Source organism: Lycium ferocissimum, chromosome 4 (genome assembly GCF_029784015.1).
Source record: "Lycium ferocissimum isolate CSIRO_LF1 chromosome 4, AGI_CSIRO_Lferr_CH_V1, whole genome shotgun sequence".
Lineage (NCBI taxonomy): Eukaryota > Viridiplantae > Streptophyta > Magnoliopsida > Solanales > Solanaceae > Lycium > Lycium ferocissimum.
In genome coordinates this window covers 45,493,555-45,521,353 of record NC_081345.1, presented here as the reverse complement: position 1 = coordinate 45,521,353, position 27,799 = coordinate 45,493,555, and the positions used below count along the sequence as shown (strand labels likewise).

Below are 27,799 nucleotides of genomic sequence, written 5' to 3'. Positions count from 1 at the left end.
GATTAAAATTTTATTTCTTTTAAATAAAATTTGATAGATAAATAAATAAAAATTCACGCCCCCGCCCGTGTGTCCCCTGATCCCACCCCACCCCTTCCTTTCGGCCCAAAATTTTTAAACGTAAGTTCTCTTCTTCTTCTTGTTCATCCTTTTTTTTTTTTTTTGCTCTTCTCCTTCTCCTCATACAGGATTTAGGCTTTCTTCAGATTCTCCTCAGCGTTTTAAACATTTTTTTCAATGTGTCGGGTCCAATATGACTTAATAGGCTTTTTTATTTGGACAAATGGCGTAGCATCTTAAAAAGAATCACATTCATTAACATGTCAAGTAAAATCAACATTTTCACCGAGGAACTTGCATCTCTTATGTATATTAAAAAATGAATTTGCACAAGTAAAATAACATCTTCAATAAGGGAATTACATCAATCAAAATAAGAAAAATAATAGAAAAACTCTTCAATATGTAAATACACCCCAAAAAAAATTAGATAAACCACAAGTTCTCAACAATAAATCATAAATTTCATATTTTTTCTAACAGATCTATCACAATTTAAGTAGTAGAGTGATTTAAATTGAATTTAACAATTATATAATAGCATAATTTTTTATAATACACTCCCTCCGTCCATTTTTCTTTGTCCATTATAATAAAATTATATGTCCACTTTTACTTGTAAGTTATATAATTTGAAAAACCAAGACATAATTCACCATTTTATATCGTTTTACCTTATTAGTAAGTACTCCAATTCATTTCTCATTTTATTTATTCTTATTTCAAGTTTTATGGACGGAGAGAGTAATAAACAAAAGAAATTATTTAAAAAAATGAATTTTGATCTCAACAAATTTATTCATTTAAATATATGAGATTAAGAGAAATGCTTATTGTGAGTGATATAACTAATAAAAGATAAATAGAAAATACATACAGATAAAAAGCACAAAGAAAACGGGAATCGGAAAATGTTAAAGATATATTTGAATTATCTGTTTTATTTATAAAAAAATTATTATTCTTATGTCCTCTTCTCTTCTTGTTCTTCCATTTTTATTCACGTCCTCTTCAATCTTCCTTTTTTTTTTTTTTTTTTTTTCTTCTTCCTCCTCCACTGTACGTCCTCTTCTTCTTGTTCTTCCTTTTTTTATTTCCTCTTCTTCTTCTTCATTATTATAACACTTGATTTCTTTTAATTATTTATATAAAATTAATTTGTGAATTGAATGTTATTTCTTACCACTATTTTCTTTGTCCTTTTTAGAACGAAAAGTAGCATTACCATCTTATTCACCGGAAAAAATGAGATTATTATGACTCTTTTTTTGATTTTCATTGGTTAACTTATATTTAGCAAGAACTTTTAAAGATTGATAGACTTAAACAAGAGAAGAAAAGGAGAATAAAATTGGTGGGGTTAAGGGTGGTGGTGCGGCGGCCGGTGGTGGGGGAACGACGGCCCGGTGGTGGTGCGGCGGCCGGGGGGGCGGGGGCAAGGAGATAATAATTTATTTTTTTAATTACTATGATGGAACCGCCACGTGTCACGCATGGAGAGTGTAATACACTCTCTTAATTTTGAATAATCAAATTTGTATTAATTTAGACCAGCGTACAACCTCGAAATGTTATGAATTCTGTACAGAAATGCAGGAGGAAAATGTAAAGTTTGTTTTATATAGTTTGCTTTTTTTTTCTTCTTAATTTTAAGCTACAGTACAATTCAACTTTGGCAACTTTAAACACGTGTCATACAATGATTGGACAAATGGCGTAGTAAAGAGTTCCATGTCATCAACATTTTCTCCTCTATTTATAACGCCAAAAAATTCGTTAGATCTGAAAAAAGGAGTAATAAAAAAAAAAAAAAACCAAAACCCTTCCTAACAGATCTTCAATTTGGTGAGCCTCATATTTCTCTGCAAAATTCTCAAAATTATTATATTTCGATTTATTTAGCCACAAATTTATTCATTTAATATATTTTAGTATTGTGAGTGAATCGAATATACATACAGATGATTTGAATTATCTGTTTTATTATCTTATTCTTATGCATTTATTCATTTCAAAATTTTAATCTATTTTGTATGTTGATTGATTGAAAGAGTTTAGTTATTGAGCAATAGAGGAACTTAAAAAAAAAAAAAAAAAAAAATTTAATGAGGCATTTGTGGAATAATCTGTTTTATTGTCTTATTTTTAGATCTGCTACATGTTAAATGTTGAGATATATTTGTATTTAAGCAGTTTCCTTTTTAGAGTGGTTGAGTTTCTATTTTAATTTAGGAAAATGGTTAAATATAAACAAACTGTTAAAAGTTCAATGTGTAAATTTTAAAGGAATTTCCTATAAATAGAAAGAAAAAAAAAATTGTCATTATTCTCGATTTTGGTAACGTTATGAGGTATTAATTGTTGTTATGGATTGATTATGGAAAAAAGTTTTGGGATTGTATTGAGTATAATTTGAATGGAATCTCTTAATCATGGCATTGTTAAGAGGAACTTATTTTATCAAAAAAAAAAAAAAAAAAAAAAAAAATGAATGAGGCATTTGTGGAATAATCTGTTTTATTATTTTATTTTTAGATCTCTCTGCTACATGTTAAATGTTGAGATATAGTTGATTGATTGATTAGAGATGGTTTATATTTGTATTTAAGCAGTTTCCTTTTTAGAGTGGTTGAGTTTCTATTTTAATTTAGGAAAATGGTTAAATATAAACAAACTGTTAAAAGTTCAATGTGCAAATTTTAAAGGAATTTCCTATAAATAGAAAAAAAAAAAATTGTCATTATTCTCGATTTTGGTAACGTTATGAGGTATTAATTGTTGTTATGGATTGATTATGGAAAAAAGTTTTGGGATTGTATTGAGTATAATTTGAATGGAATCTCTTAATCATGGCATTGTTAAGAGGAACTTATTTTATCAAAAAAAAAAAAAAAAAAAAAAAAAAAAAAAAAATGAATGAGGCATTTGTGGAATAATCTGTTTTATTATTTTATTTTTAGATCTCTCTGCTACATGTTAAATGTTGAGATATAGTTGATTGATTGATTAGAGATGGTTTATATTTGTATTTAAGCAGTTTCCTTTTTAGAGTGGTTGAGTTTCTATTTTAATTTAGGAAAATGGTTAAATATAAACAAACTGTTAAAAGTTCAATGTGCAAATTTTAAAGGAATTTCCTATAAATAGAAAGAAAAAAAAATGTCATTATTCTCGATTTTGGTAACGTTATGAGGTATTAATTGTTGTTATGGATTGATTATGGAAAAAAGTTTTGGGATTGTATTGAGTATAATTTGAATGGAATCTCTTAATCATGGCATTGTTAAGAGGAACTTATTTTTCTTGAGAAAAAGTAATGAGGCATTTCTGGAATTAGCTGTTTTATTTATCTTCGTTTTAGATCTTATGCATGTTGAATGTTGGTATGTTAGATTTTCCTTCCTCTTTGTCCTGATTGATTTGAGAAAATTCGAACTTTAGTTTGCTCCGATTCAAAAAGATTGTCCACTTAGCCTTTATTTTTTTGTTCAAAAAGAGTGTCCACTTACCATTAACCTTAACTTTTTCATATTTGCCCTGTTAAGTGACCAAATCCCAATGCCTATTTAATTAGGGGTAATTTTAATGTTTGCCTAGGAGTTAGTATTTTCTTAAGGGGTGTGCAAATGGCTAAGTGGACACTCTTTTTGCATTGGAGGGAGTATTTTGTATTGTCTGATTCTTTGGAATTATTTTTTTATATTTTGATCTTCGTCGACACTGTTATTAAGCATGAGTTTGAATCTCACCATACATCAATGAATTAATTGGCATGATTGGACAAAATTAAAAAAAGCATCGTGTCCAGTGGCCTGTGTGGAAAGGTCGTGTTACAGATTTAGATTAAAAAAATGAGTGAGTTTGTGTAATAGTATAAGCTTTTATAATAGATGCTTCGCACAATTCAACATTTTCAACTCAATTTTGTCTTTCTGTTGTTGACCTCCCATCATCCAGATTTCATGAATTCTTTGATTTGAAATTTCTATTTGTGACTGTTTTAGTAGAGCGTTCTGTATATTCGGTTAGTACTCTGTTTCTAAGAATTTGTGTTTTGGACCAGGAGGTTAAGTTGTAGAAAACAAGATGGGAGGCGGATTCAGGGTGCTTCATCTTGTTCGTCCATTTCTTTCGTTCCTGCCTGAAGTTCAGAGTGCTGATCGAAAAATTCCATTCAGAGAGAAGGTTTTATACACTGTGATCTCTCTATTTATTTTCCTAGTATGCAGTCAGTTGCCTTTGTATGGCATACACTCCACAACTGGTGCCGATCCATTCTATTGGATGCGTGTTATCCTTGCTTCAAATCGTGGAACTGTCATGGAGCTAGGAATTACCCCCATTGTGACTTCTGGATTGGTTATGCAACTTCTAGCTGGGTCTAAGATCATTGAAGTTGACAACAATGTACGCGAGGACCGAGCACTACTGTAAGTTCCATAGCTCACTGAGTTAATATGTTTTCATGTTGGATTCTCTTAGACTTGCCAAATTCCTCACTCATATGTTGCTTGCCTTTGGTCCCTGTTGAGCTGTGTGATTGATTGATGTCCATTGATCTTTTAATCTCGATTATGCCAACATATTACCAGGATAATGCATTTGGACTCATGTTTGGCAAACCCTGTTTATGAGGCCTATCTGCATAATATGGTTTTGCTTAGGTTGTGTTAAGTTCCAACCCTAATTTAAGCCAATAACAACTGTGGTCATCTGGAACATTGTGAGCTCTCAGCTCCCATTTAACACCAGTTGTGGCATATTGCTGATAATAGGTTGCAGACATCTGAAACTTAAATTGGAATGATATTTTTCACCAAGTATGGTTTATGCTAGCCAAGATGAGCCATGTCAATTTAGCGCTTCAATTTAGACAGAAATAACACAAAGCTACAGCTTTCTCATTGTCCAAGCAAAGGTCAAAATACCCAAGTTAAAGCCCAACCACCTCGAGTCTACAAGTGACACAATTGTATTTTAGAACCTTTATGCTCAAAAAAACCAGGCTAGAGCTCCAACAGGCACTCTACAAAGCACCTGCATGGTTGCTCTGTTTGCCCCAATTTATACTAGTATGACAAAGATACCATTGATTGCCTCCTTGGTTTGCTGGCTGAGAAAGTGAAGAACGAACTGTTAGCTGTTTTTGGATATGTGCACTTAGTTTGTAAAAAGAAAAAAAAGACTTTAAATGAAGTTAATTGAAGAATTAGTTGTGATAACGCTTTCTTAAGCGCATTGATTCTATCTAGTGAAGCTTTAAATCTTTCTGCATTTGGCTCCGGGAATTGCATTTCACACAATGAACCAGTCACGGGTTGGTGTACTGTCATATGCTTTTGGAGCTTTACTTTCTAATATTTTCTGGAACTGGTTACTTATATGTAATCTCACAGTGCTTTCATGATGTCACTCATCAATATTATTTTTGGTTTCAGAAACGGTGCACAGAAGTTATTAGGTATTCTCATAGCGATTGGTGAAGCAGTTGCATATGTTCTCTCTGGCATGTATGGCAGTGTCAGTCAACTTGGGGTTGGAAATGCAGTTTTGATAATCATTCAACTGTGGTTTGCTGGCATAATAGTTATTTGCCTTGATGAGCTTCTTCAAAAAGGATATGGTCTGGGGTCTGGTATTTCACTCTTTATAGCTACCAACATGTGGTAAGCTTCTGATCTTATTTCCTCTCAACTACATGGTTTAGTGCAACTTGTTCTAACTTTTTGAACTTTCTTTGCTAGCGAGAACATCATTTGGAAAGCATTTAGTCCAACCACAATCAACAGTGGCCGTGGAGCTGAATTTGAAGGAGCTGTTATAGCTTTATTCCATTTATTGATCACTCGAACTGACAAGGTTCGTGCACTTCGTGAAGCATTCTACCGGCAGAACCTTCCGAACGTAACAAACTTGCTTGCCACAGTTTTGATCTTCCTTATTGTCATCTACCTCCAAGGTTTCCGGGTCGTTTTGCCCGTAAGGTCAAAGAATGCCCGTGGACAGCAGGGATCATATCCAATTAAGCTGTTCTACACTTCCAATATGCCCATCATCTTACAGTCAGCACTTGTATCCAATGTTTACTTTATTTCCCAGGTATATGACTTTTTGCATATATAACATCAAACAAATGGTAGTGGTTACCTTGTTACCTTCTTCCATAAGCTGTTTAAATTGACATCATCTGAATACATTTGGTATGTTTGCAGTTGCTGTATAGGAAGTACAGTGGCAATTTCCTCGTGAACCTCTTGGGAAAATGGAAAGAATCTGAATATTCTGGTCAATCTGTACCTGTCGGTGGTCTTGCCTATTATATTACTGCACCATCAAGGTAACTTATCTCTCTTTCTCACTGTATAAGTGATTGCCTTTGCTTTGATGGAACTTCTCTGTATCAGACCTCAATCAAGGGGCATTTCTTTTTCAAAACCTCACTAACACTATTGCTCCCAATTGCAGCTTGGCGGATATGGTAGCACATCCTTTCCACGCTATATTCTACATTGTGTTCATGCTATCAGCATGTGCTTTGTTCTCAAAGACTTGGATTGAAGTCTCAGGATCATCAGCAAGAGATGTGGCCAAGCAGTTAAAGGTATTATTTATATTTTGCTGATGTCTTAATCTGATCTGTCTTCGCCTTCTTGTGTGCTTTGTCAATTATTTACTTCACAAGCAGCTAAATGGGAGTACCATGTGAAGTTAAAAGAATTAAGATGAAAAGAACCACTAGAGGTTGAATGTGTTTATGCTATTGACAGATACAAATAGTGATTATAGTAGAATAGAGTAGTATTAAGTTGGTTGCGTTGCTTCTGCCTGAATGTCCAGTTGATACGTGAAAGCCAGTGGCAGAGTCAGAAATTTATACGAGGGGATTCAAAAAACTATTTTTGTTACCTAGGAGTTGTACCTATGAGCTGAAGTATTTTTGAACCTCTTTTGCAACTACGGTAGAATCTCTCTTTATGTCAAGAGGATTCAACTGTCTTAGATATATAAATAGGGGTTGCTTCTACTCTTTGTAGAGTATAAGGGATTCAATTGAACCCCCTTAACCTAGCTTTGTCCGTGTGAAATTATACTTGTAATGCTTGTTTTACCTAATAATACCTTTTATTAAATATGCAGGAACAACAAATGGTAATGCCTGGGCATAGAGAATCCAATTTGTACAAGGAGTTGAACCGCTATATACCAACAGCAGCAGCGTTTGGTGGTGTGTGCATTGGCCTGCTTACCGTGTTGGCTGATCTGATGGGAGCAATTGGTTCAGGGACAGGAATTCTATTGGCTGTCACTATCATTTACCAGTATTTCGAGACATTTGAGAAGGAAAAAGCTAGTGAAATGGGTTTCTTTGGTCTTTAAAACACCTTAATGCAATTTTGTTTACGCTCTTTTGAGGTGTAATGTGTAAGTAGGTTTTCCTTCCCTTACATCAATAGTCCGAGATCATACTGGATAGTTTGTGATTAGGTTTTGACAGTCTCCATGTATCGGCTAGCTCAACTAGGTAGTATGATTTTTTTTGTATCAAAGGCACTTACTTCAATTCTTGATAGTTGCGAAGTTAATTATCTATGAAGGAACATTTTACACACATTTTGAAGGTTTCCATTTGCTGCTCAAGTAATTAATGGATTCTATAACAGAGCTTTTGCAATGCTATTATGTTGCTCGTATCCTCTAGAAATGTCATTGTACCTGTGTTAGATCCTCCGAAAATGCATTACTTTTGGAGGATTTGAACCGATAACCATCTTTCGGCTAACCTAGCCTCCTTCGTCCCTTTGGACCAAAAAGGGGCAGTAATGGAAAATTCACTTGTTGTCCATCGACTACGCTTTTCGGCCTGATCTTAGGCCTTGACTCACCCTCGTGGATGAACCTTGCGGAGGAACGCTTAGGTTTTCGGGCATTGGATTCTCACCAATGTGACACACCAACGGTATGGTTGGAGGATCCGACCAACATAATTTGCGGAATCATGAGGATAAAACCTTAATCCAGTTTGATAATTGGCCGAAATCACAAACATCCATTTCTATATCCCCTGTTGTTCTAATATGCACGTTTGGTTTCATTATATAACATTTTATGAGAGATTTCAACTCGTTAAGCTTGAAAATTTAAAAGCATAGAGAAAAAAGATAAAAATACTTGACCAAACTAATTCCAGAAGAAGAAAGAGAAAAACAAATTAGAACCCCAACCTCACTTAGAGAGGCACACCCAATATTCATTGCATCATATTATATTTATGACACTTACATATTTAAGTACTAATGAGAGTATATAGCATTACTACAATACATGATTTAGGGAGGAGAATATGGATGCACGTGGAATCAGGCCATTGGTTGAATCCCCTCAAGAAGTGGTAAATATTGCATTCTACCACTTTTTGAATTTTCTCGCAAGAAGTTTAGCTTCTTCACTGAATAAAATGGTAACTAAGTGAGATGTTTAAAGAAGAAATAAAAAGATAATTTTGATAAAGACGTGCCCTTATAATTAGAGTTATTGAATAACTTATATACATGAAATTAGGTCACATGGTGTATTACATCATTTTCGTGAAATTATATGAAGGAGAAGCGGAAGAGAAGGAAAGAGAAGAACTTCTCTATCAAATTAAATTTTCAATAAATACTAAATATTATATTCCGAATTCGTAATATTAAAAAGTGTAAAAAATATATAGTTCAAATTAAACTTATTAAATTTAAAAATTTTACTCACTCGTTCCCAATTTGTTTGATACTTTTCAATTTTCAAGAGTCAAACGAGTTGTTCTTTAACTATATTTCTTCATTTGTCTTTTAAATATTTTAATTAGTTATTGTGACTTATAATACTTTTTACGTAATTTCCAAATATGTAAATTTTATTTTAAAAAATTTAAAAATTCTATGGTCAAACACACAATCAAAATTAAGAAATTTGACTATCGAAAAGCGAAAAGTGTCAAATAAATAAACTGGGACAGAGGAGTAAATCCAACTCTAACCGGATAATATTGTTTTCATCTTCTCTTTCTCATCCCCTTCTTCTTCACATAATTTCACGAAAATGATGTACAATACACCACATGATTTCATTTACAAGAATATGCTTGATACTAAATGGATTAAGTTGCATTTCATAGGCCGAGCCCGTAGGGCACGTGTTTAGGTAATGTAAATGTTGATAAGATTAGAACTTAAATTATATACACGAATAATATAGATATTTAATTGCATTATTCGTGTAATTGAATTATGTATAAAAATTAAATCTAATTATCTTGTAATAACTTCGTTGTGTAGTTTTCTTATATATTCATGATCACAGTAAATTAAATTAAATGGGTACTTAGCTTTTGTGCAGAGAATTAAGAGAAGTAAAGGAAAAGAATGAGTAATTGTTGAAGATATTGAGTAATTGTTGAAGATATGTGATAGCACATTTTACAATTGACATTCCATATCAGGTAATACGAAGTCTGAAATTTCATTAAAGATATTTAAGATTTAAAAATAAATATTTGATATATATAATATATTCTTTAGTAAATAGTGAGTAAAGGATGTTTAGACGACTTTTCAACCTTTTTCTGCATGTGCCGAAATTCTTGCAATATGAGATCGAATGTCATAACTATTGTATGTATTTTTACCTTTTACTAGTATTTGTTGGAAAATTTGTTACCTATTTTTACTCATCTCTCCGGTACACCTCGATACAAGCGTACTCTACTGAGCATTCTTCGCCTACTGTAGCTCTGTCTGACCGACGACGACAGATCCCAAGATTTTCTTTATCCAGATCTTGTTTATATATGTACAAAAAATAATATCAAACTTATTATTATAGAATTTATGTTTTCAGAATTCACTACACTCTCAACAAAGAAGTAACTCATCATACTATTTTCGAGTATTATTCCTACTACCATCACGTTTTCATAATGACAATAACTAATATGAATGCCCCATCTCCAGAGGAGATTGTTGTCCAGCCACAGCCAGCACCAGCATTGCCCGGCTGTGAGCAAAAGGACGATTCGTCGAACAAGTGTTGTCTAAAGATTATCGACTGTAAAGAAGCGAAAAATCAGGTGTTGTTTTCCGTGCCAATGATCGTCGTGAACGGTTGTTTCTACTTCATCAACCTTGTGTCTGTCATGTTTGCCGGTCACCTTGGCAAGCTTGAGCTTGCTGCCTCAAATCTTGCTAATTCATGGGCAATGGTCACTGGTTTCTCTTTCATGGTATGTATATGTTTTATGCATCGCTGACGGACATACAAGTTCTATGCATTGACGATATAAAAGTAATATGTTCATTTAAAAGATAGTTGTAGTTAGGTTGTTCATCATTTAATTATATTGATCGGTAATATAAAATAAATGATAAGTAACATGTACATGTAACCTGAGTCCTGATATGCTAACAGTTTAAGGTACACTTATGATGTAAAAAGTTAATGACATTGTTGGTTATATAACTTAAATCCATTGATAAATACATCTAACCTCATGGAATACATTTTTCCTGTCATTTTATGTCACTATTTCCTATTACTTCGTATAGAAAAGAATTAACAAATAATTTAATTTTGAACATTTTGTTTACCCATAATGATATGCTTGATATTGAAATCTCATGACATATTTAAGCTACAAGTTACTCTCTCTTCTTTTTCCTTTTTTCATAATCGTGAGGTCTGAGCCAGCTTGTGAATACCTTGACTAATTCTACGAGGTGTATGGCTGCATGCTACCTCTCACTAACACATTTGCTGGGTAACTGATCTATCTACTAAAGCGAGAACATATGAGAAAAAAATTATCTAGTATTTTTGTCTTTCTTTGGGATATGAACCTAAAACATGATCATGATTCTCAACCAATGGTGTAGCCAAAATTTTCCGTAAGGGTGTTCGAAGAAGTAAATAAAAAAGATCGATGAATGGGTACACCATAAATTTAAGACAAATTACATAATATTTAGCTAAATTATAAAACACTCAGTCATAGAACTATGTATATATCAAACTAACGTAAAAGTCCACAAAATAAATTCTTCTAGTGAAAGTATAATTCAAATATATTATTCCAATCATGCTCGATAAAGTTTCATCTCTTGAAAATATTATTATATTGGACCCATTAGAAACAATTGTAGACACCTCTTTATAAAGGCAACACGAAATCACCTAAAATTCATCATTCACTGTAGGACATTTTAATTACTAGAAGACTAAAGTTCCTTGGTATTTAAGGAAAAATTTTCTTTGTTGAAACTTCAAATTGAATTACAGAGTATTCTAATTAGATAAATAACTACAAGACACAAAATCATAACCTAAACCAATTCTTTTTTAAAAATATAGCTAGCCACTGAGGTAATTGTCACCAAAATATTCACGGACAATGAAAAAAGACATCTCTGCTTTTCACTTAATGTTATGATGCCTATGAATTGATTTAGTGCAGTGACAATAAATTAATCTCTTCTTTAGATAGCAATAAATTATTTCTCTTATTTAAATTTCAGTATTCTTGCAACAATAAAACAAGAAGCCCTTAACAAGAAAGATGTTATATGAGAGAATCACTTTGTTAAGGAAAATGGAAACAAAAAATAAGTGATTAGAACCCGCGATACATTAGATATTTTGAACATCCTTAACCATTGAACTGTCAGGCTCAATTGTGTCAAGGTTGTTCAACATTAACTATTTATCCGTTATAAGTAATATTTGATCTAAACACACGATATAATTTTTCGATATGACGTTAGACTGATCACTTTTGCCACTATAACTCTGCGATTATTCTCAACTCATTTCATTGACCATTAGCTCACACCTTGAGTGCATTTCTTTCTTTCTTAAATTTTTGTGGACCCAATAAAATGAAACACATGGAGTACAATCGATTCGGTCAGATTTATTGATTTTTTCTGTTTTTTCTATTTTATACCCACCCCTATCCTTCACATCTCAAACTCATTTTGCAACTGAGGATCTGTAACTCTAAATATGATGAAAGGGCACTAACTTTTCTTGGATTAATGTTCTAGGCAACTGTTAAAGAATACACGTAGAGATATACTGCACTTTTATTTACTTAATTATATCCTCATCAGAAGTGAGCTCTGAACTTGTTGATTAACAATCTATAGGTCGGCCTAAGTGGCGCACTTGAGACATTATGTGGCCAAGGATATGGAGCAAAACTGTTCAGGATGCTGGGAATACATCTTCAAACATCATGCATCATATCATTCTTCTGTTCTATTGTGGTTTCCTTCATCTGGTGGTATTCCGATAAGATCCTGATTTTACTTGGTCAAGATCCTCTAATAGCTAGAGAATCCGGGGTTTTCTTGAAGTTCCTTATACCTGGATTGTTTGCATATGGTTTATTGCAAAACATTGTGAGATTTCTTCAAGCACAATCAATCATCTTGCCTCTGGCTTGCTTTTCGGTTGCAGCTTTAGTTGTCCACATTGGCATTTCATATGCTCTGGTTCATTGGACCAGTCTTGCTTTCAGAGGAGCCGCATTAGCAGCTTCAATTTCGTTTTGGATCTCATTTGTCACGCTGAGTCTATATGTGCTTTTCTCCAAGAGATTCAGCCATATAAGGCCGGAAAGTTTCTCAACCGAGCCATTTCATTATATTCTTTCAAACTTGAAGCTGGCTTTGCCCTCTGCTGGCATGGTGTGGTAAGAATTAGCCTCATTTCTGTTAATTTTTGTTATTACAGTCAAAGCTCGGTATTCCGACGTTGTTTGTCCGAATATCTTTTGGCTGTTATATACGACATGAGTATAATATAACATAACATGAAAATCTATTCCAACAACAACTTGACCGTTATACTGAAATGTTGTTATAGAGAGGTCTGACTGTATAATAAAGCAAATTCAAGTGTATTGGCAGAGACAATTCTGGAATTTAAACTTGATTAGTGCAACCTTTAAGGTTATCAGCACTGAACTCGCTTTATTTTGAGATTACGAGTTCAGGTTTTAATATTGTTGAACTTTTAGTGTTTTTTCACGTATATCTATCTCACCTTTGTTGGTACTAATAGTTTTCAATTGTTGTGCACCAGCTTGGAGTACTGGGCTTTTGAGATTCTTGTGTTATTAGCTGGTTTGATGCCAAATTCAGAAACAACTACTTCTGTCGTCGCAATGTGGTAAGTTTTCAATGTGGTTTGAAACACCAGCAACTTTTTCGTATTTTTGAAGGCTGAATTTTAGCTGTTGATCTAATTTTGTTTTGGGTTGTGACCTTCCAGTGTAAATACAGAAACCATAGCCTACATGATATCTTATGGTCTCAGTGCTGCTGCAAGGTAATTTGACCAACAAAAAGGTTGACATAATTCTTATCCCTTTTATTTTTTTGAATTCTAATGCCAAAAAATATGCATTGTTGAATTATGTGACAATCTCGTTTAAATGGTTAGAGATAGCACACCTTTATTTACTCAATTTGTCTCAACATGCCTCTTAATGTGCAAGCCTGATTCTGTTTCATAGAACAAGTTCCGCACGTGAAAATCTTTTTGATGATGGAACACTATGTTGAATTGTGTTTAAATTGTTAGAGATAGCAGATAATTACTTAATTCATCCCAAAACGCCTCTTACTGTGCGAGCCTGATTCTGTTTCATAGACCAAGGTCCGCAAGTGAAAATTCTTTTTGATGACGGAACACTAGGTTGAATTGTGTAACGACCTTCTCATCTAAAAGGTTAAGCTGTTAGAGAGATCAGACTTATAACTCTTATTTTCTTAATTACATCTCAACGTGCAACACAAGGTAATGTGACCAACAAAAAGGTTGACATAATTCTGATCTCTTTATTTCCTTCAATTCTAATGCTTAACATATGCAGTGTTGATTTATATGACAATCTCGTTTAAATGCCTAAATTGTTAGAGATATAATGCTCTTACTTAATTCGTCTCAACATGCCTCTAAATGAACGAGCCTGATTCTGGGTCATAGGCCATAGTCCGCACGTGATAATTCTTTTTGATGACGGAACACTACGTTGAATTCACTGCACAAAAGTTGGAATTAGCTATGAACTACTCCGACAGTAAATTGCTCGTAGCTAACAATTTTTTTTTAAAATTCGTCGCTAAATACAGGAATTTTGCTATTTAGCTACAGAGTTTGACCGTCGCTAATTCCTGTCTTTTAATAGTGATTGTGTGATCATTTCATCTAAAAGGTTAAGTAGTTAGAAAGATAGACATATATATCTTATTTACTTAATTATGTCTTCACTGTGCAGCACAAGGGTGTCAAACGAGATAGGAGCAGGAAATATTGGCAAAGCTAAGCAAGCGATGGCGGTTACTCTCAAGTTAGCTATTCTTTCTGCCCTTATAGTTGATACGGCTCTAGGTTTTGGTCACAAATACTGGGCAAACCTCTTCAGTGACAACGCAGAGATTATCCACAAATTTTCCTCAATGACACCTCTCCTTTTAGTCTCTTTCTTGTTCGATTTCATACAAGGAATTCTATCAGGTTAAACTTTTTGCATATGTATACATGTGTGTCCGACACTATACTTTAGTTTTACACATTCAGTAGAACCGAACGAGCTAAAGCATAAACTGTTTAAATGAATTGATCAGGAGTGGCAAGAGGATGTGGATGGCAGCGTTTCGCTATGTGCATCAACTTGGCAACTTTTTATTGCGTTGGCATGCCAATAGGCGCCGTCCTGGCTTTCAAGTTCAACTTTAGCTATAAGGTAATTCAAGTGGATCGTGCAGGCCATGAGCTCAATACATTTTTTATATACAAGAGTTTAACTTATATGCATTGACAAGTTATCAAGTACCTAAATTACATGTAATGACTGATCATAACTTCTATACACTGACAGAGTAAGTTTTTTTTTTTTGTTTGTTTGTGTGAAAATATATGATGCAGGGATTATGGATAGGGTTGATTTGTGGTCTAGCCTGCCAATCGTCTGGATTGTTGCTCCTGACATTAGTTTCAAGATGGGGAAAAGCAGATCAAGTCTCAAAAACTAGCAATAGAGAAAATGAACTCCAGGCTTAAATTAAGCATAGAGTCATGAAATCCACTTGCATTGATCATTGGTAATTAGTTAATTCATCAGTTTTGTAATTTGAGAACATTTTTGACTTGTCTACATAGTTTTAGAATAAATCGCATATCTAGGCATTATTTTTTGCGCTTATGAAGGTCAGTATCAGTCCTTAAGTGCATTTATTATTTTGTATCTGAATCTTAATTGAGGACTTTTGTCAAAATAGCTTTTCAGAAAAGTATTTTTGGAGAAAAAAAGTTTGTGTTTGGCCAGTTCATTTAAGAAGTGATTCCTTTAGTACTTCCTCCGGACCAAAAAAAGTGTTCACTTAGCTTTTTTTTCTTGGGTCAAAAAAAGTGTTCACTTATCAAATCAAGAAAGAATTAACTTTGTTTTTCTAGATTTATCCCTATTAAGTGTTATATGATCAAATCCCAATGCCTATTTAATTAGGAGTAGTTTAGTCAAATTACCTATTTTTATTTAGGAGTTAGTATTTTTCTATGGGGTGTGATGACTAAGTGGACTCTTTTTTTGATTCGGAGGGAGTACTTCATAGACCGATTGTGTTTTGCCAATCTTTCTAAACAGAGCTTTTGAGTGTTAAAATTGCGAAAAAATATCAAAGTTCGTTCTAAAATTAGTTCTATTCTTCGATAAGAATATTCAAGATTTAATATATATAAATATGTTTGAATATATAAAAGTAATATCTAACCGATATTTACTGTATAATTTTTCGATAAAGAATGTTAAGCTGAGCATTCTTTGCCGACTGTAGCTCTGTCACAATCGACTACAGATCCCAAGCTTTATGTCCGAATCTTTGTATGTATGTACAAAAACAAACAAAAGTACTGTTTAGCTACCATCACGTTATGAGTGCACGGCCGCCAGAAAACACTTAATCTAAGCAAAAACTAAGAAGCGACATGTAACAAAAACAGCGGTGTAGTTAATTTGACAAGTTGGGAGTTCCAACAGATAAAAAAAAAAAATGTAGGATTTGAGTTATACACTTTGGTAGTCATACGATTTTTTTGGGTAAATATCTCAAAAGGTCATTGAACTTTGAGAAATTATGTAGTAAAGTCATTGAACTTTGTTACATATTAATAAAATCACTCAACTTTGGCCTATTATCTCATAAAATCACTCAACTACATATGTCATAAAAAAAATTTGATATGGCAATACTAATTAATTATTTTATGTCATGCAGACGTGGGCTCACAATAAAATAACATAAATCCATGTTTTATACTCACACCCACTATTTCGGAGTAAAATGAGAGTTTTCGTCGACATCTTTTTTTGTTCTTTCTGCCAATAACTTATTTTAATGATTAAGCATTTAGTAGTACTAAAGCATATAGTTAATACTAAGTATTCTTTCGATCTTTCTCATTTCAGAATTTGGGTGTATCTTTTTCTGAAAATTGAAAGGCTTTAGAGCTGCGTTTTGAGAACTATTTGAAAGTTGTTAACAAGATCGGCATTGAGGATATATGAGTTGTTAGGGCTCTGACTCTACAATTTTGCTTGGTTAATGTCATATGTGTATTTGTTAACTGATTTGTAGTGGTAACAATTAACTGTGATTTAGGGCGTATCGTGGTAATATTTATGATTCTTTGGTGGACTAATAGCACTATGTGTATCTCCGTGTGGCTTTTTTGCATGCTTTGAGATGGTTTTGTATAAAGAATTAAGAATTTTAAGGAAACAGTGAGAAGAAGGTATAGATAAGGGGAAAATGGGTTTTGGATGAAGGGTTGGTGAGTGAGTGTGAGTTTAAAGATATGAATTTATTTTATTTTATTGTGTGACCCACGTCTACATGGCATAAAATAATTAATTATTATTGTCATGTTAAATTTTTTTGATGACATATGTAGTTGAGTGATTTTATGAGATAATAGGCGAAAGTTGAGTGATTTTATTGATATGTAGCAAAGTTCAATGACTTTTCTACATAATTTCTCAAAGTTCAATGACCTTTTGAGATATTTACCCCGATTTTTTTACATTATTAGCGGAGATGAAGTAAAACTTTTAACTTTATGGATTTTGAATTTTAAAACGATAACTTCAAGTGCTAATAATTGAATTTTAAATTTAATATGTGTACATATTATGAATAGTTTGTTTAAGCAAAAATTATTGAATTCGCGGAATCTGTACCTGGGCTTCTAGCTTTACCCTTGATCGTGGTAATTTAACCAACTGTTTCTATTTTCCAAGTTATCATATTAGATGTATATGTTATGAAAATACCTATTGATATAAGTGAACTTATTTGATGGTGTAAAATTTTAGAGACAGATTCAAAATTTTGAGTTTAGCCGTTCAAAAAAAATGTAGCTTACTGATATATGAAAAATTATTTATATATATTAAATTGATTTCTTAATAAAAAACTCCGTCCGTCCAAGTTTACGTGACTGTTCAGATTTCGTGAGTCGAACTTCTTTCTTTTAACCGTGAATTTGGAAATCCAATCTTTAAGTTTTTTGAAAATAATTTTCATATTTAGAAGCTACATAAAAGATACTATAAGTCACAATAATTAATAATTTAAAAGGCGTACGAACAAATCACGGTGAAATTTTTCTTGTTTGGTTCTTAGAAAGCAAAATGTGCTGCATAAATTCAGACAAAGGGAGTATAATTTATTTATTTTTGCTAAAATAACTGAATTATGCGGAACATCACTTAACTAGAACTCTAGCTCGGCCTCTGAAAAATCTATACACGTACGGTTGAAAGAATAAACTAATAAAAATAAGGGGTGGATTAAAAAAAGGAAACAAAGAGAAAGCAAACAAGAAGATTAAAAAGAAGAGCATACCATAGTAGACCTGAGGCACAAGAGAAACAGAATGGCTACAGAGGCTAAGAATCAGATATTGTTTTCGTTACCGATGTTGTTTGGAAGGGTAATTTCAAGAGGACTATGTTTGCACACTTTTAATAAAATGGAGACATAATTTAAATTCTTCATATGTCCCACGTGACACACTTTCCGTTTTAGCCTGTCTCAAAAAGTATGTCACCTTTGTTTTGGACCATAAGTTTCAAAAGTTTTATTTCTTAAATTCTGTGTCAAGTCAAATAGTGTCCAATATATTGGGACGAAAGGAGTAATGACCACAAAAGATACTCCTTCCGTCCCACTTAAATGACACTCTTTATTTTTTAGTTAGTCCTAGAAAAATGACACTTTTGTATATCTAGTAACAATTCACCTTTAAATTTACTTTTTTACTCTTAATGAAATGACTTCTAGCCACACAAATTTCTGCAGTTTATTTTAGACCACAAGTTCAAAAGTTTTTCTTTTATTTCTTAAGCTTTATGTCCACTCAAACACCCTCGAATAAAATGGTCGGAGTGGGTATTATAAAGGGATAATTTCAATAATATACAATACAACATAAAATATCTCATTCACGTAGTCATATTTTTAATTTACATCTGCATAGCTAACCTTTTTTCTGTAACAGTATTTATACACACGATATACAACATTAAACTTAAACAATGTATCAATCTTATATAAAAGTGTATAATAATGTATAAAAGGGTCATTTCGGATAATATTAGAAATATGGGCCTTTTCGGGTAAATATTTTCTCCAAATGCACATAGTGTTATTTCCCCTATAAAACAGGGGGGTCGATAAGAGAAGCACATCATAGTAGACTTGAGGCTCAACAGAAACAATATGGCTACCGAGGATTGCTCATATGGCCCAAAAACTCCCTTGCTGTTACATCCAGCATCATCATCATCCATTGAAGAAAGGGAAACTTCAATTTCATCAAACAGATGGTGTTCAAAGTTGATTGATGTAGAAGAAGCTAAGAATCAGATGATGTTTTCGTTACCTATGATTGTTGTGAACGGTTGTTTCTACTTCATTAATCTTGTTTCTGTCATGTTTGCTGGTCATCTTGGTAAACTTGAACTTGCTGCCTCAAATCTTGCAAATTCATGGGCTATGGTTACTGGTTTCAGTTTCATGGTATGTGTTAATTCGTCTTTCATACTTATATCTCTGTTTTAGACTACTTTTAAGTTCTATGCATTGACGGTGGAAAAAATATATTTACAATTAGGTCACTTAAAAGATAATTATAGATATGACAAGTAACATGTTTATAACAGGTTAAATTACACACATAGTGTAAAAGATTCATTTTATTGTCAGTTTATATAAGTTAAATCTGTTTCTAAATACATCCAACCTCATAGATACTTCATTCATATTATATATAAAAGTTTTTGGGATAATTATAACTACATAGAAGAGTGGGTTAAGCAAGGATCGTTGTCGTCCAAAGGGTAAAATTGTCAGATTGCTATAACTTTTTAAATTTCCCAAAGCAAACGTGTACCAGCTCTCCTTTTTTATGATTGGATCTACCAACAAATGGCATTGCTTTTTATGGGGAGTTTTGTATGCTTATGGGATCCATGATTTGACATAATTAAATTGCAAAAACAGAAAATAGGCCCCAGCATCACTCTTACGTACATCAAACATTTATGACCATTTCTATTAACTTTTCTATAAAAAACGAATGAAATATTTCTTTTTAAAAAAAAAAAATTAAAAAATTCATCCATGCATCAGACTTTTACCCGTAGTGATAAAAACTTGGTAAAAAGTAGATGGGCCCACTGAAACTTCGTTCCGATTTTTCATTTAATTTTGAGTGAAATGTTGACCATTGGACCTCGAAAGCATAAGATAAAATGTGCCATTTGAACCCCTCGCCACTGGTGCACACACGTGGAACTGCTTTAAACAGAGCGTGAGTTACCAAATTTTTTCTTTTTTTAAAATTTTTAATCATTAAAAATTAATTTTAACAAAAACTCTATTTTAAAATCTATTTAAATAATTAAAAAAAATTGAAAAACCCAACCCATCCTCACCGATAGCCCACTTCACCGCCGCCACTGCCGCTGCTGCCTCCGCCGCCCCCACCACCACCGCCGCCGCCGCTTTAAAATCTATTTAAATAAATCTCCAACAAAAAACGGCACCATTTTTTTTAATTATTTAAATAGATTTTTTGCCATACAAAGCGCGGCGGGAGGCAAAGCAAAAAAAGTGGCGGTGAAGTGGGCTATCTGAGAGGATGGGTTGGGTTTTTCAGATTTTTTAAAATTATTTAAATAGATTTTAAAATTAATTTTTGTTAAATTAATTTTTTTTGTTGATATGGCTTATTTTTATTGGTCAGATATTCCATGTCACTGGTCTATTTTTCCATGTCACTGCAAGTGGACTGCACGCGTGTGCCCAGCTGGCACGAGGGGTTCAAATGACACATTTTATCTTATGTTCGAGGGTCCAGATGGTCAACGTTTCAGTTAAGGGGTCTAAATGAAAAATCAAGACAAGTTCAGGGGTCCATCTATGACTTTGGCCTAAAAACTTTGACATTGACACCTATCTCATATATTATAAATATAATACTCCCTCTATTTTAATTTATGTAAATTCTGTTAACTGGACGCGATATTTAAGAAAGAGTAAAGACTTTTAAAATTTATGATTCAAAATAAGTCTTGAATATTTATGTGGCTGTAAATCATTTCATAAAGTGAATTTGTTTCTAAGTTAGGAAAGATGTCATTCATTTTGGCACCAATTAAAAAGAAAATAGGTTCACATAAATTAAAATAGAGGGAGTAATAAATAGCAAAAAAGTACTGTATAAAGGAGAGGAAATATAATTCTAACCTCCAATCTTGACAGTGGTTAAACGAGTCAACTATCTTAATAAATAAAAATGATATGACTGGTTAACCAAAGAATTAAAGGGGGTGGATTAGTAGGATAACTACCATATAGTATAATTTTAATGTCCCTAATTATTATGAGTCATCTCAATTAGTGAAAAATCAACTGAAAATAATTAGAAGTACTTAATAATATAAGGGTAGGACAAGTATCAAATGATAAATTATTTCTTAATTCAAACTTGATAAATAAAAGTGAACATCTATTTTTAATATAGAGGATAAGGTAAAAGTGGACGAAGTGAGTGACAAATATTTTTGAACTACGGATTTTTAGTAACCTACCAATTCAATAAGTTGTGGGCAATTTGCACGATTGCCCTTTGTTGGGGTGGTCTTTAATTTTTGTCCCTCAAATTCCTGGTCTTTAATTTTTTCCCTTCGCTTAAAATATCCCGAGGTTTTGGATTCGAATTCTGGCTAAGTCATCAAAAATAAAAATAAAATCGCAAGGAAAGACTTTGCAAAAGGTTCCGTCTTATGCAGCGAACTTTGCCTTAAGGCATAACTAAAAATTCTGTCGGAGAACCTTGGGATATTTTCGACCACCTTTCTAAGTGTAGGGCAATAATTAAAGACCACCCCAAACGAAGGACAATCTGTGCAAAAAAATGATAAGTTTTTAAAGAAGCTTGTAGAATCCAGTATTACATATTCTATATTATAATATCGATTATACATAAAATTAAAAGAATAAATTAAGAGACAGAAAATTATTTTTCTTAATACAAAATTTTATCTAGAATACATAAAGAAGTAACGAGTTTAAGACATATCAGCTATGAAAATGGGATAACCTTCTTTATATTTTAAAGTTAAGTACAAACACAAGGATACACATCAAAAGTTAAATACAATAAAATTAAAATAAAATCAAATAACAGTGGAAAACGATAATAATACGTAGCATAGCCGCTATAGTATTTTCGGGTGATTTTTGCAATACACAGAATTGATGCATTTTAAGGAAAATGAATTGAGGTAATTTAAAGTAACTGATATAAGTTCAAGATTTTTTTGGAAAATAATTTCTCACTTTTGTTTATCAGAATATTTCTAATATTATCATACTATTCTAAAGTGAATAATATACAAATATATTATGCTCCCGTGCTTACTTTTAATTGTTGTAGAGAAAAAAAACATACTCATATTTTAGTTGTCGTCCTCAGTAAATATAGATGATTCAAAATATTTGTCATTTTATTTTTATTTATACTATATTAGAAGCATGAGTTGGGGGTGGTTTCGTCGTCTACCTCCAACTCATGTAAAAAAAGAAAGTGGACTCCATACTAAAAAAATCAAGCAATATAAAATAAAATGAAAAAGTGGACACCACCACCTCCAAACTCATTAAAAAAAAAGTGGACCCCATATTACAAAAATCAAGCAATATCAAAAAAAAAAAAAAAAGTGGACCCCATATTAAAAAAGCAAATAATGTCAAAAAAAAAAAAAAACGTGCACCTCATATTAAAAAATCAAACAATATTCATGTAATTCCCAAAGTATCCCATTAAGTCAATAATGGTGGATTCATTGCCACATGTGTATCAACTCATTAGTGGGAGCAAATGAAATTATTATAAAACAAAAAATATGGACTTCATATTATTGCTTTTCTTCAAAAGGTTAAGTAGCCAAACCATACAATTTCCTTTCTTTTCTTATATTAGCCTGAGATCTAATTTAGATATTTAACTGTTGTATTTGCTATTCCATCATGTCATTTATTTATTATGTTTATTAAAATAAATATACTTAAAATATTTATATTTTAAAATAAGATAGAATTTAATTACTTTTTCATTTTTATTCTCACTCCAATAAATGTGAAAAGAGATTAATGTCGCAAAAGAAAAAATAATATTAAATGGAGATCAAATAAAAATAAGGTAAATTAGTCAAATTATAATTCTAATTGACGTTTCCTTAAAAAAACATGCAAAAGGCAACATGACAAGTAAAATGAGCTAAACCAAGAATACTCACCAAAAATTAAAAAATAGTAGTTCTTCGTTTAAATAGAAAATCAAAATTTTACTTTGTTTCGTTTTAAACATGTAAAATTAATTTAATAATTTGAATTAGAATTATCCAAATCAAAATTTGATAAAAAAAAATAATAAGTATTATTTAGGTCCAATCTACATACATTAACAATAGAATATTTTACACCTTTAAATTAATCGAATTAAAATTCAAAGTATCAACTGATGCTTAAATATTGCTATTGTTTTGTCTCAAAAAGAGGAAAATAGTTTCATTTTAAACAAGTCTTCTCTTTTAAAAAGTATTAATAAATTTTTGCAAGCATTGTATTCGTAGCAAACACTAATATAATAAAGTTTTGAATACGGAGCACAAACTACAATATTATATTAATCGTGTTTTGAACATAGTGTCTGTATTAATCATGTTTTGAACATAGTGTATACACACACATAACTTAGTATGTATCACTATCTTTTTTCCAATATTTGTTCATATTTTCTTCGTTCCTGCCAACTGTCAAATGATAGCCTTGATAGTTCCATATATTACCTTTCTTGGATTAATGTTCTATGCAAGTGTGAAAAAAATAGTTGAAGAGATAATATCCGTGCTTGCACAGCTAAAATGATCCTGTTGTTTCCAGAAAATGGTTTAAAATACACATGAAAAGAGCACGTCAAAGCTAAGAATTCATATTTTACATGATGCCCTGTGGTTCCGATTTTACTGAGGCAAATCTTAAACTTGTTAATTAAACAATATATAGGTTGGCCTAAGTGGTGCGCTCGAGACATTATGTGGCCAAGGATACGGAGCAAAAATGTACAGAATATTGGGAATACATTTGCAGGCATCATGCATCGTATCATTCTTTTTCTCTATGGTGATTTCTGTTAGCTGGTGGTATTCTGATATGATTCTGATTTTACTTCACCAAGATCCTGATATAGCTAAAGAAGCCGGCGTGTTCTTGAGGTTCCTCACACCTGGATTATTTGCATATAGTTTTTTGCAAAACATTTTGAGGTTTCTTCAGGCACAGTCAATCATCATGCCTCTGGCTTTCTGTTCAGTTGGATCTTTAGTTATCCACATTGGCATTGCCTATGCCTTGGTTCATTGGACAGGTCTTGCTTTCAAAGGAGCATCATTAGCGGCTTCCATTTCGATTTGGATTTCACTCCTCACGTTGGGTCTATACGTGCTATTCTCCAAGAGATTCAGCCATATAAGGCCGGAAGGTTTCTCATTCGAGCCTTTTCATCATATTCTTACAAACTTGAAGTTGGCTTTGCCCTCAGCTGCCATGGTCTGGTAAGAATTAACTGTAAATTTGGTATTGCAAGAAAAGTTGACTTATATATTTACAGACATTGTCAATACAATTTTTAACACAAAGGCAATTACAGGCAACTAATCATCGCGAGCGGAATTAGTTACCCGTAAAATAAGACAAGTGACCTTTTATAGCTGGTTAAATTACATTGCTTGTATATAAAATTTTCATGACACTGTCAGTGTATATAAGTTAGATCCTTACAGAATAAAATGCATTGGCATCCAAGTTGTACTTATAATTTCCTAATTTGGACGTGTACCAGCTTGGAGTACTGGGCTTTTGAGCTTCTTGTGTTATTGGCTGGTTTGATGCCTAACTCAGGAACAACTACTTCTGTGGTAGCTATGTGGTAAGCTTCTGTCCTTTTCAACATCACATTTTCATGATTTTAGAGACTGAATTTTAGTTGCTGACACCAATTATTTTTGTTTATGACCTTCCAGTGTAAATACACAAAACATAGCCTACATGATATCTTATGGACTGAGTGCAGCTGCAAGGTAATGTTACCAACAAAATATTGACATATTTCTGAGCCCCTCCCCCTCAATTTTTTTACTGATACCAAATATGAATGCTAAAACATATTTAATGTTGATTTGTGTGACAATCTCATCTAACTGTTTAAACTGTTAGAGTGAGCACATTTTTTATTTACTTAATTATGCTTCAACATGTCTCTTGATGTGCGGGCCTGATTTTTTTTAATGGACCAATAGCCTTATTGGACAAGCTTCCAAATTTGCTTATTTTGTGAAGTGCTTTTCGAAAAAAAACTTTTCGAGAATAACAGTTTATGTTTGACTAATCAATTTGAAAAGTACTTTTGCCAATATTAGAGCAGTATTTTGTGCTTGGTCAATGTTCCAAAAGTGCTTTTGGAGAAAAAATGTTTTTTTTTTTTCAAAGTTTCTGAAAAATAGCTTCTACAACTACCGAAAAGCAATTATGTTTTTCCTAAAAGCTTGGCCAAACTCCTCAATTTTTTAAAATAAACACTTTTAGAAAAATATAAGCACTTTTGGCTTTGCCAAAACTTGGCCAAACAGGCTATAAGGCTCGCACGTGAAAACTCTTTCTGATAACTAATGAAGGTGAATTTGAGCTTAGGACCTGCTTGCTCTGGTACTACGTAGAATTGTGCGACCGGATGTTAAAGAGATCATAGGCACTCCTATTTACTTAATTGTATTTCAACATGCAGCACTAGGGTGGCAAACGAGTTAGGAGCTGGAAATCCTGATAAAGCTAAGCATGCTATGTTTGTTACTCTCAAGCTATCTGTTCTTCTTGCCGTTGCAGCTGATTTGGCTCTATTTTTTGGTCATAATGCCTGGGCTAGCCTCTTCAGTGATAGCATGGAGATAATTAACAAATTTGCCTCCATGACACCTCTCCTCTTAATCTCCTTTATGTTCGATTTCATTCAAGGGATCCTATCAGGTTAAAAAATTTATATAGCATGCATTGCATTATGTGTGCGTGTGCGCGACACTATTTTAGTTTTACACATTTAGTAAAACCGTCTAAACAGAACTTGTAAATGAACTGATCAGGGGTGATTAGGGGATGTGGATGGCAGCATTTGGCTATGTGCATCAACTTGGCAACTTTCTATTTCATCGGCATGCCAATAGCTGGCCTCCTTGCTTTCAAGTTCAATCTACATTCTCAGGTAATTCAATTGCACGCCATGCTTTCAGTATGTCCCATACGAGGTATACACCGATAGGGTAAAAGAGTTTTGACTCTACCAAGTACTTAAAAGATAACTACATGTAACTGCCTAAAATGATTGGAACTAGTAACTTCAAAATATGGTAGATACCTCGCTGCCTATGTGGCTAGGACTCTCCAAAAATGCGGTCTCATTTGTATTGGATCCTCTAAAAATGCACTGTTTTTGGAAGAGCCAACATGCACCTGACAAATTTGAAGAGTCCAATCAACATAGCTCGCTACATTACAAGGATGATATAAAAACTTTTGCACTATCAGTCAGCGAATTTTGTTATTCTAACTAAGTTCGGTATTGTTTTTGGAAAACTATATGATGCAGGGTTTATGGTTGGGCTTGATTTGTGGTCTAGCCTGCCAATCTTCTGGCTTGTTGCTACTGACATTGATGACCAAATGGGGAAAAGTGGAAGTCTCAATAAATAGCAATAGAGAAAATGTACTCCTGGCTTAAAACACGAGTTCATGAGAGTAACTTCATATAGTCGATCCCGACTTGTTTGGGACTTACGCATAGTTGTTATTGGCGCTGGTTGGCTTGTTGGCCATTAATGATCCAAGGTCTATCTCTTTTTCTTCAGATATTGATAATTGATTAATTAATTTGATTTCTATATATGAGAAGATTTATGACATGGTTAATTTAAAAGGGAGAATGACGTATATGTACATGGTAAGAAATTTATTTACGAAACGTGACGATAGTTTTCAGTTTATAAAACATATTAGGAGTTTTTTTACAAAACATGTATACAAAATTTTTGCTCATGGCTTGAAAAATTCGCTCAAAATTTCATTTATGAAAAGTGTATGAAAATGGTAAGAAATGTGTATATCTTGCTCAAGGCTTAAAAATTTCTCTCACATTTTTTGTGTATGAAAACTGTATGAAAAGGGCATGAAATGTGTATATCTCGCCAAAGGTTTAGAATTTCGCTCACATTTTTCGTGTATAGAAACTGTATAAAATCAGTATAAAATATGTATATAACTGTATAAATTTTGTATAAAGTTCATGTTAGGTTATTGAAAATTTAATACAACTACAACAACATTGTATGCATCTTTCATACAATATTCATACAAATTTAATTCAATTACAACAACATACAAAACTTAAAATAAAATTTTCACACAAACTCGGCATACAATTATCATGCAACTTTAATACAATTTTGAATCTCGCTTCGAAATTTGCAAAAAACACGCTTCGAATCTATCTTAGACTTAGAATTTCACTCACAATTTCGAGTATAAAAATAGTATAAAATTGGTGTAATAACTAACAATCAAAATTAGAAAGAGTATGGGCAACACCATACACGTACTTTAAAAAGCTTGTCCTTTTCCCCCCTCTCTCTCTCTACATTCAATCATCCGATCATAGGGAGAGAATAACAAATCCTCTTCCTTCAGCATTACAACAATTCCGAACCCAAATTTGTTGGATTCAAGTTCGTTTGAATTATAATTGATGATCCTGTTCATACAAGAAAGTCAATAGATTAACATATTCAGATTCTTTGCACGCATTCATACGCTTGTGGATATTCATATTTGTGTAGTTTTGTAGGGTTTGGTTGCAGAGAAGGGTCTCCGAAACTTTGAGAAGGGAGTTGTGCTCTTTTTTTTTTTTTTTTTTTCGTAACCTAGAAACAAGCGTGAAGAAGAAGGGAAGGGGGCTGCGCATCTTTTTCGTGATTTGATACAAAATGGAATATACTTTTTTTATTTTGTAAATAAGGAAAAACATT

At 32.7% G+C, this 27,799-nt stretch overlaps 4 protein-coding genes across 4 annotated transcripts in view; all 4 read left to right on the top strand.

The window, feature by feature from the left end:
- Positions 1–27,799, top strand: part of LOC132053274 (gamma-glutamyl hydrolase 2-like) — a 54,998-nt gene that overhangs the window by 22,035 nt on the left and 5,164 nt on the right. The gene's annotated exons all lie outside the window — the stretch shown is intronic.
- On the top strand, positions 1,782–7,669 carry LOC132053269 (uncharacterized). The gene is made up of 7 exons (XM_059445224.1): positions 1,782–1,905; positions 4,124–4,490; positions 5,499–5,726; positions 5,805–6,159; positions 6,273–6,397; positions 6,526–6,661; positions 7,198–7,669. Exons 2-7 carry the CDS (start codon positions 4,147–4,149, stop codon positions 7,435–7,437), a joined length of 1,428 nt encoding a protein of 475 aa, XP_059301207.1. The 5' UTR covers positions 1,782–1,905; positions 4,124–4,146; the 3' UTR covers positions 7,438–7,669.
- LOC132054768 (protein DETOXIFICATION 18-like) lies at positions 9,917–15,426 on the top strand. Its single transcript, XM_059446737.1, has 7 exons — positions 9,917–10,321; positions 12,240–12,787; positions 13,180–13,266; positions 13,369–13,425; positions 14,378–14,616; positions 14,727–14,845; positions 15,028–15,426. The coding sequence occupies exons 1-7, from the start codon at positions 10,019–10,021 to the stop codon at positions 15,160–15,162; spliced, it is 1,488 nt and encodes a 495-aa protein (XP_059302720.1). The 5' UTR covers positions 9,917–10,018; the 3' UTR covers positions 15,163–15,426.
- Positions 18,726–26,694, top strand: LOC132053268 (protein DETOXIFICATION 18-like). The gene is made up of 7 exons (XM_059445223.1): positions 18,726–19,181; positions 23,736–24,283; positions 24,571–24,657; positions 24,752–24,808; positions 25,513–25,751; positions 25,865–25,983; positions 26,368–26,694. Exons 1-7 carry the CDS (start codon positions 18,882–18,884, stop codon positions 26,497–26,499), a joined length of 1,482 nt encoding a protein of 493 aa, XP_059301206.1. The 5' UTR covers positions 18,726–18,881; the 3' UTR covers positions 26,500–26,694.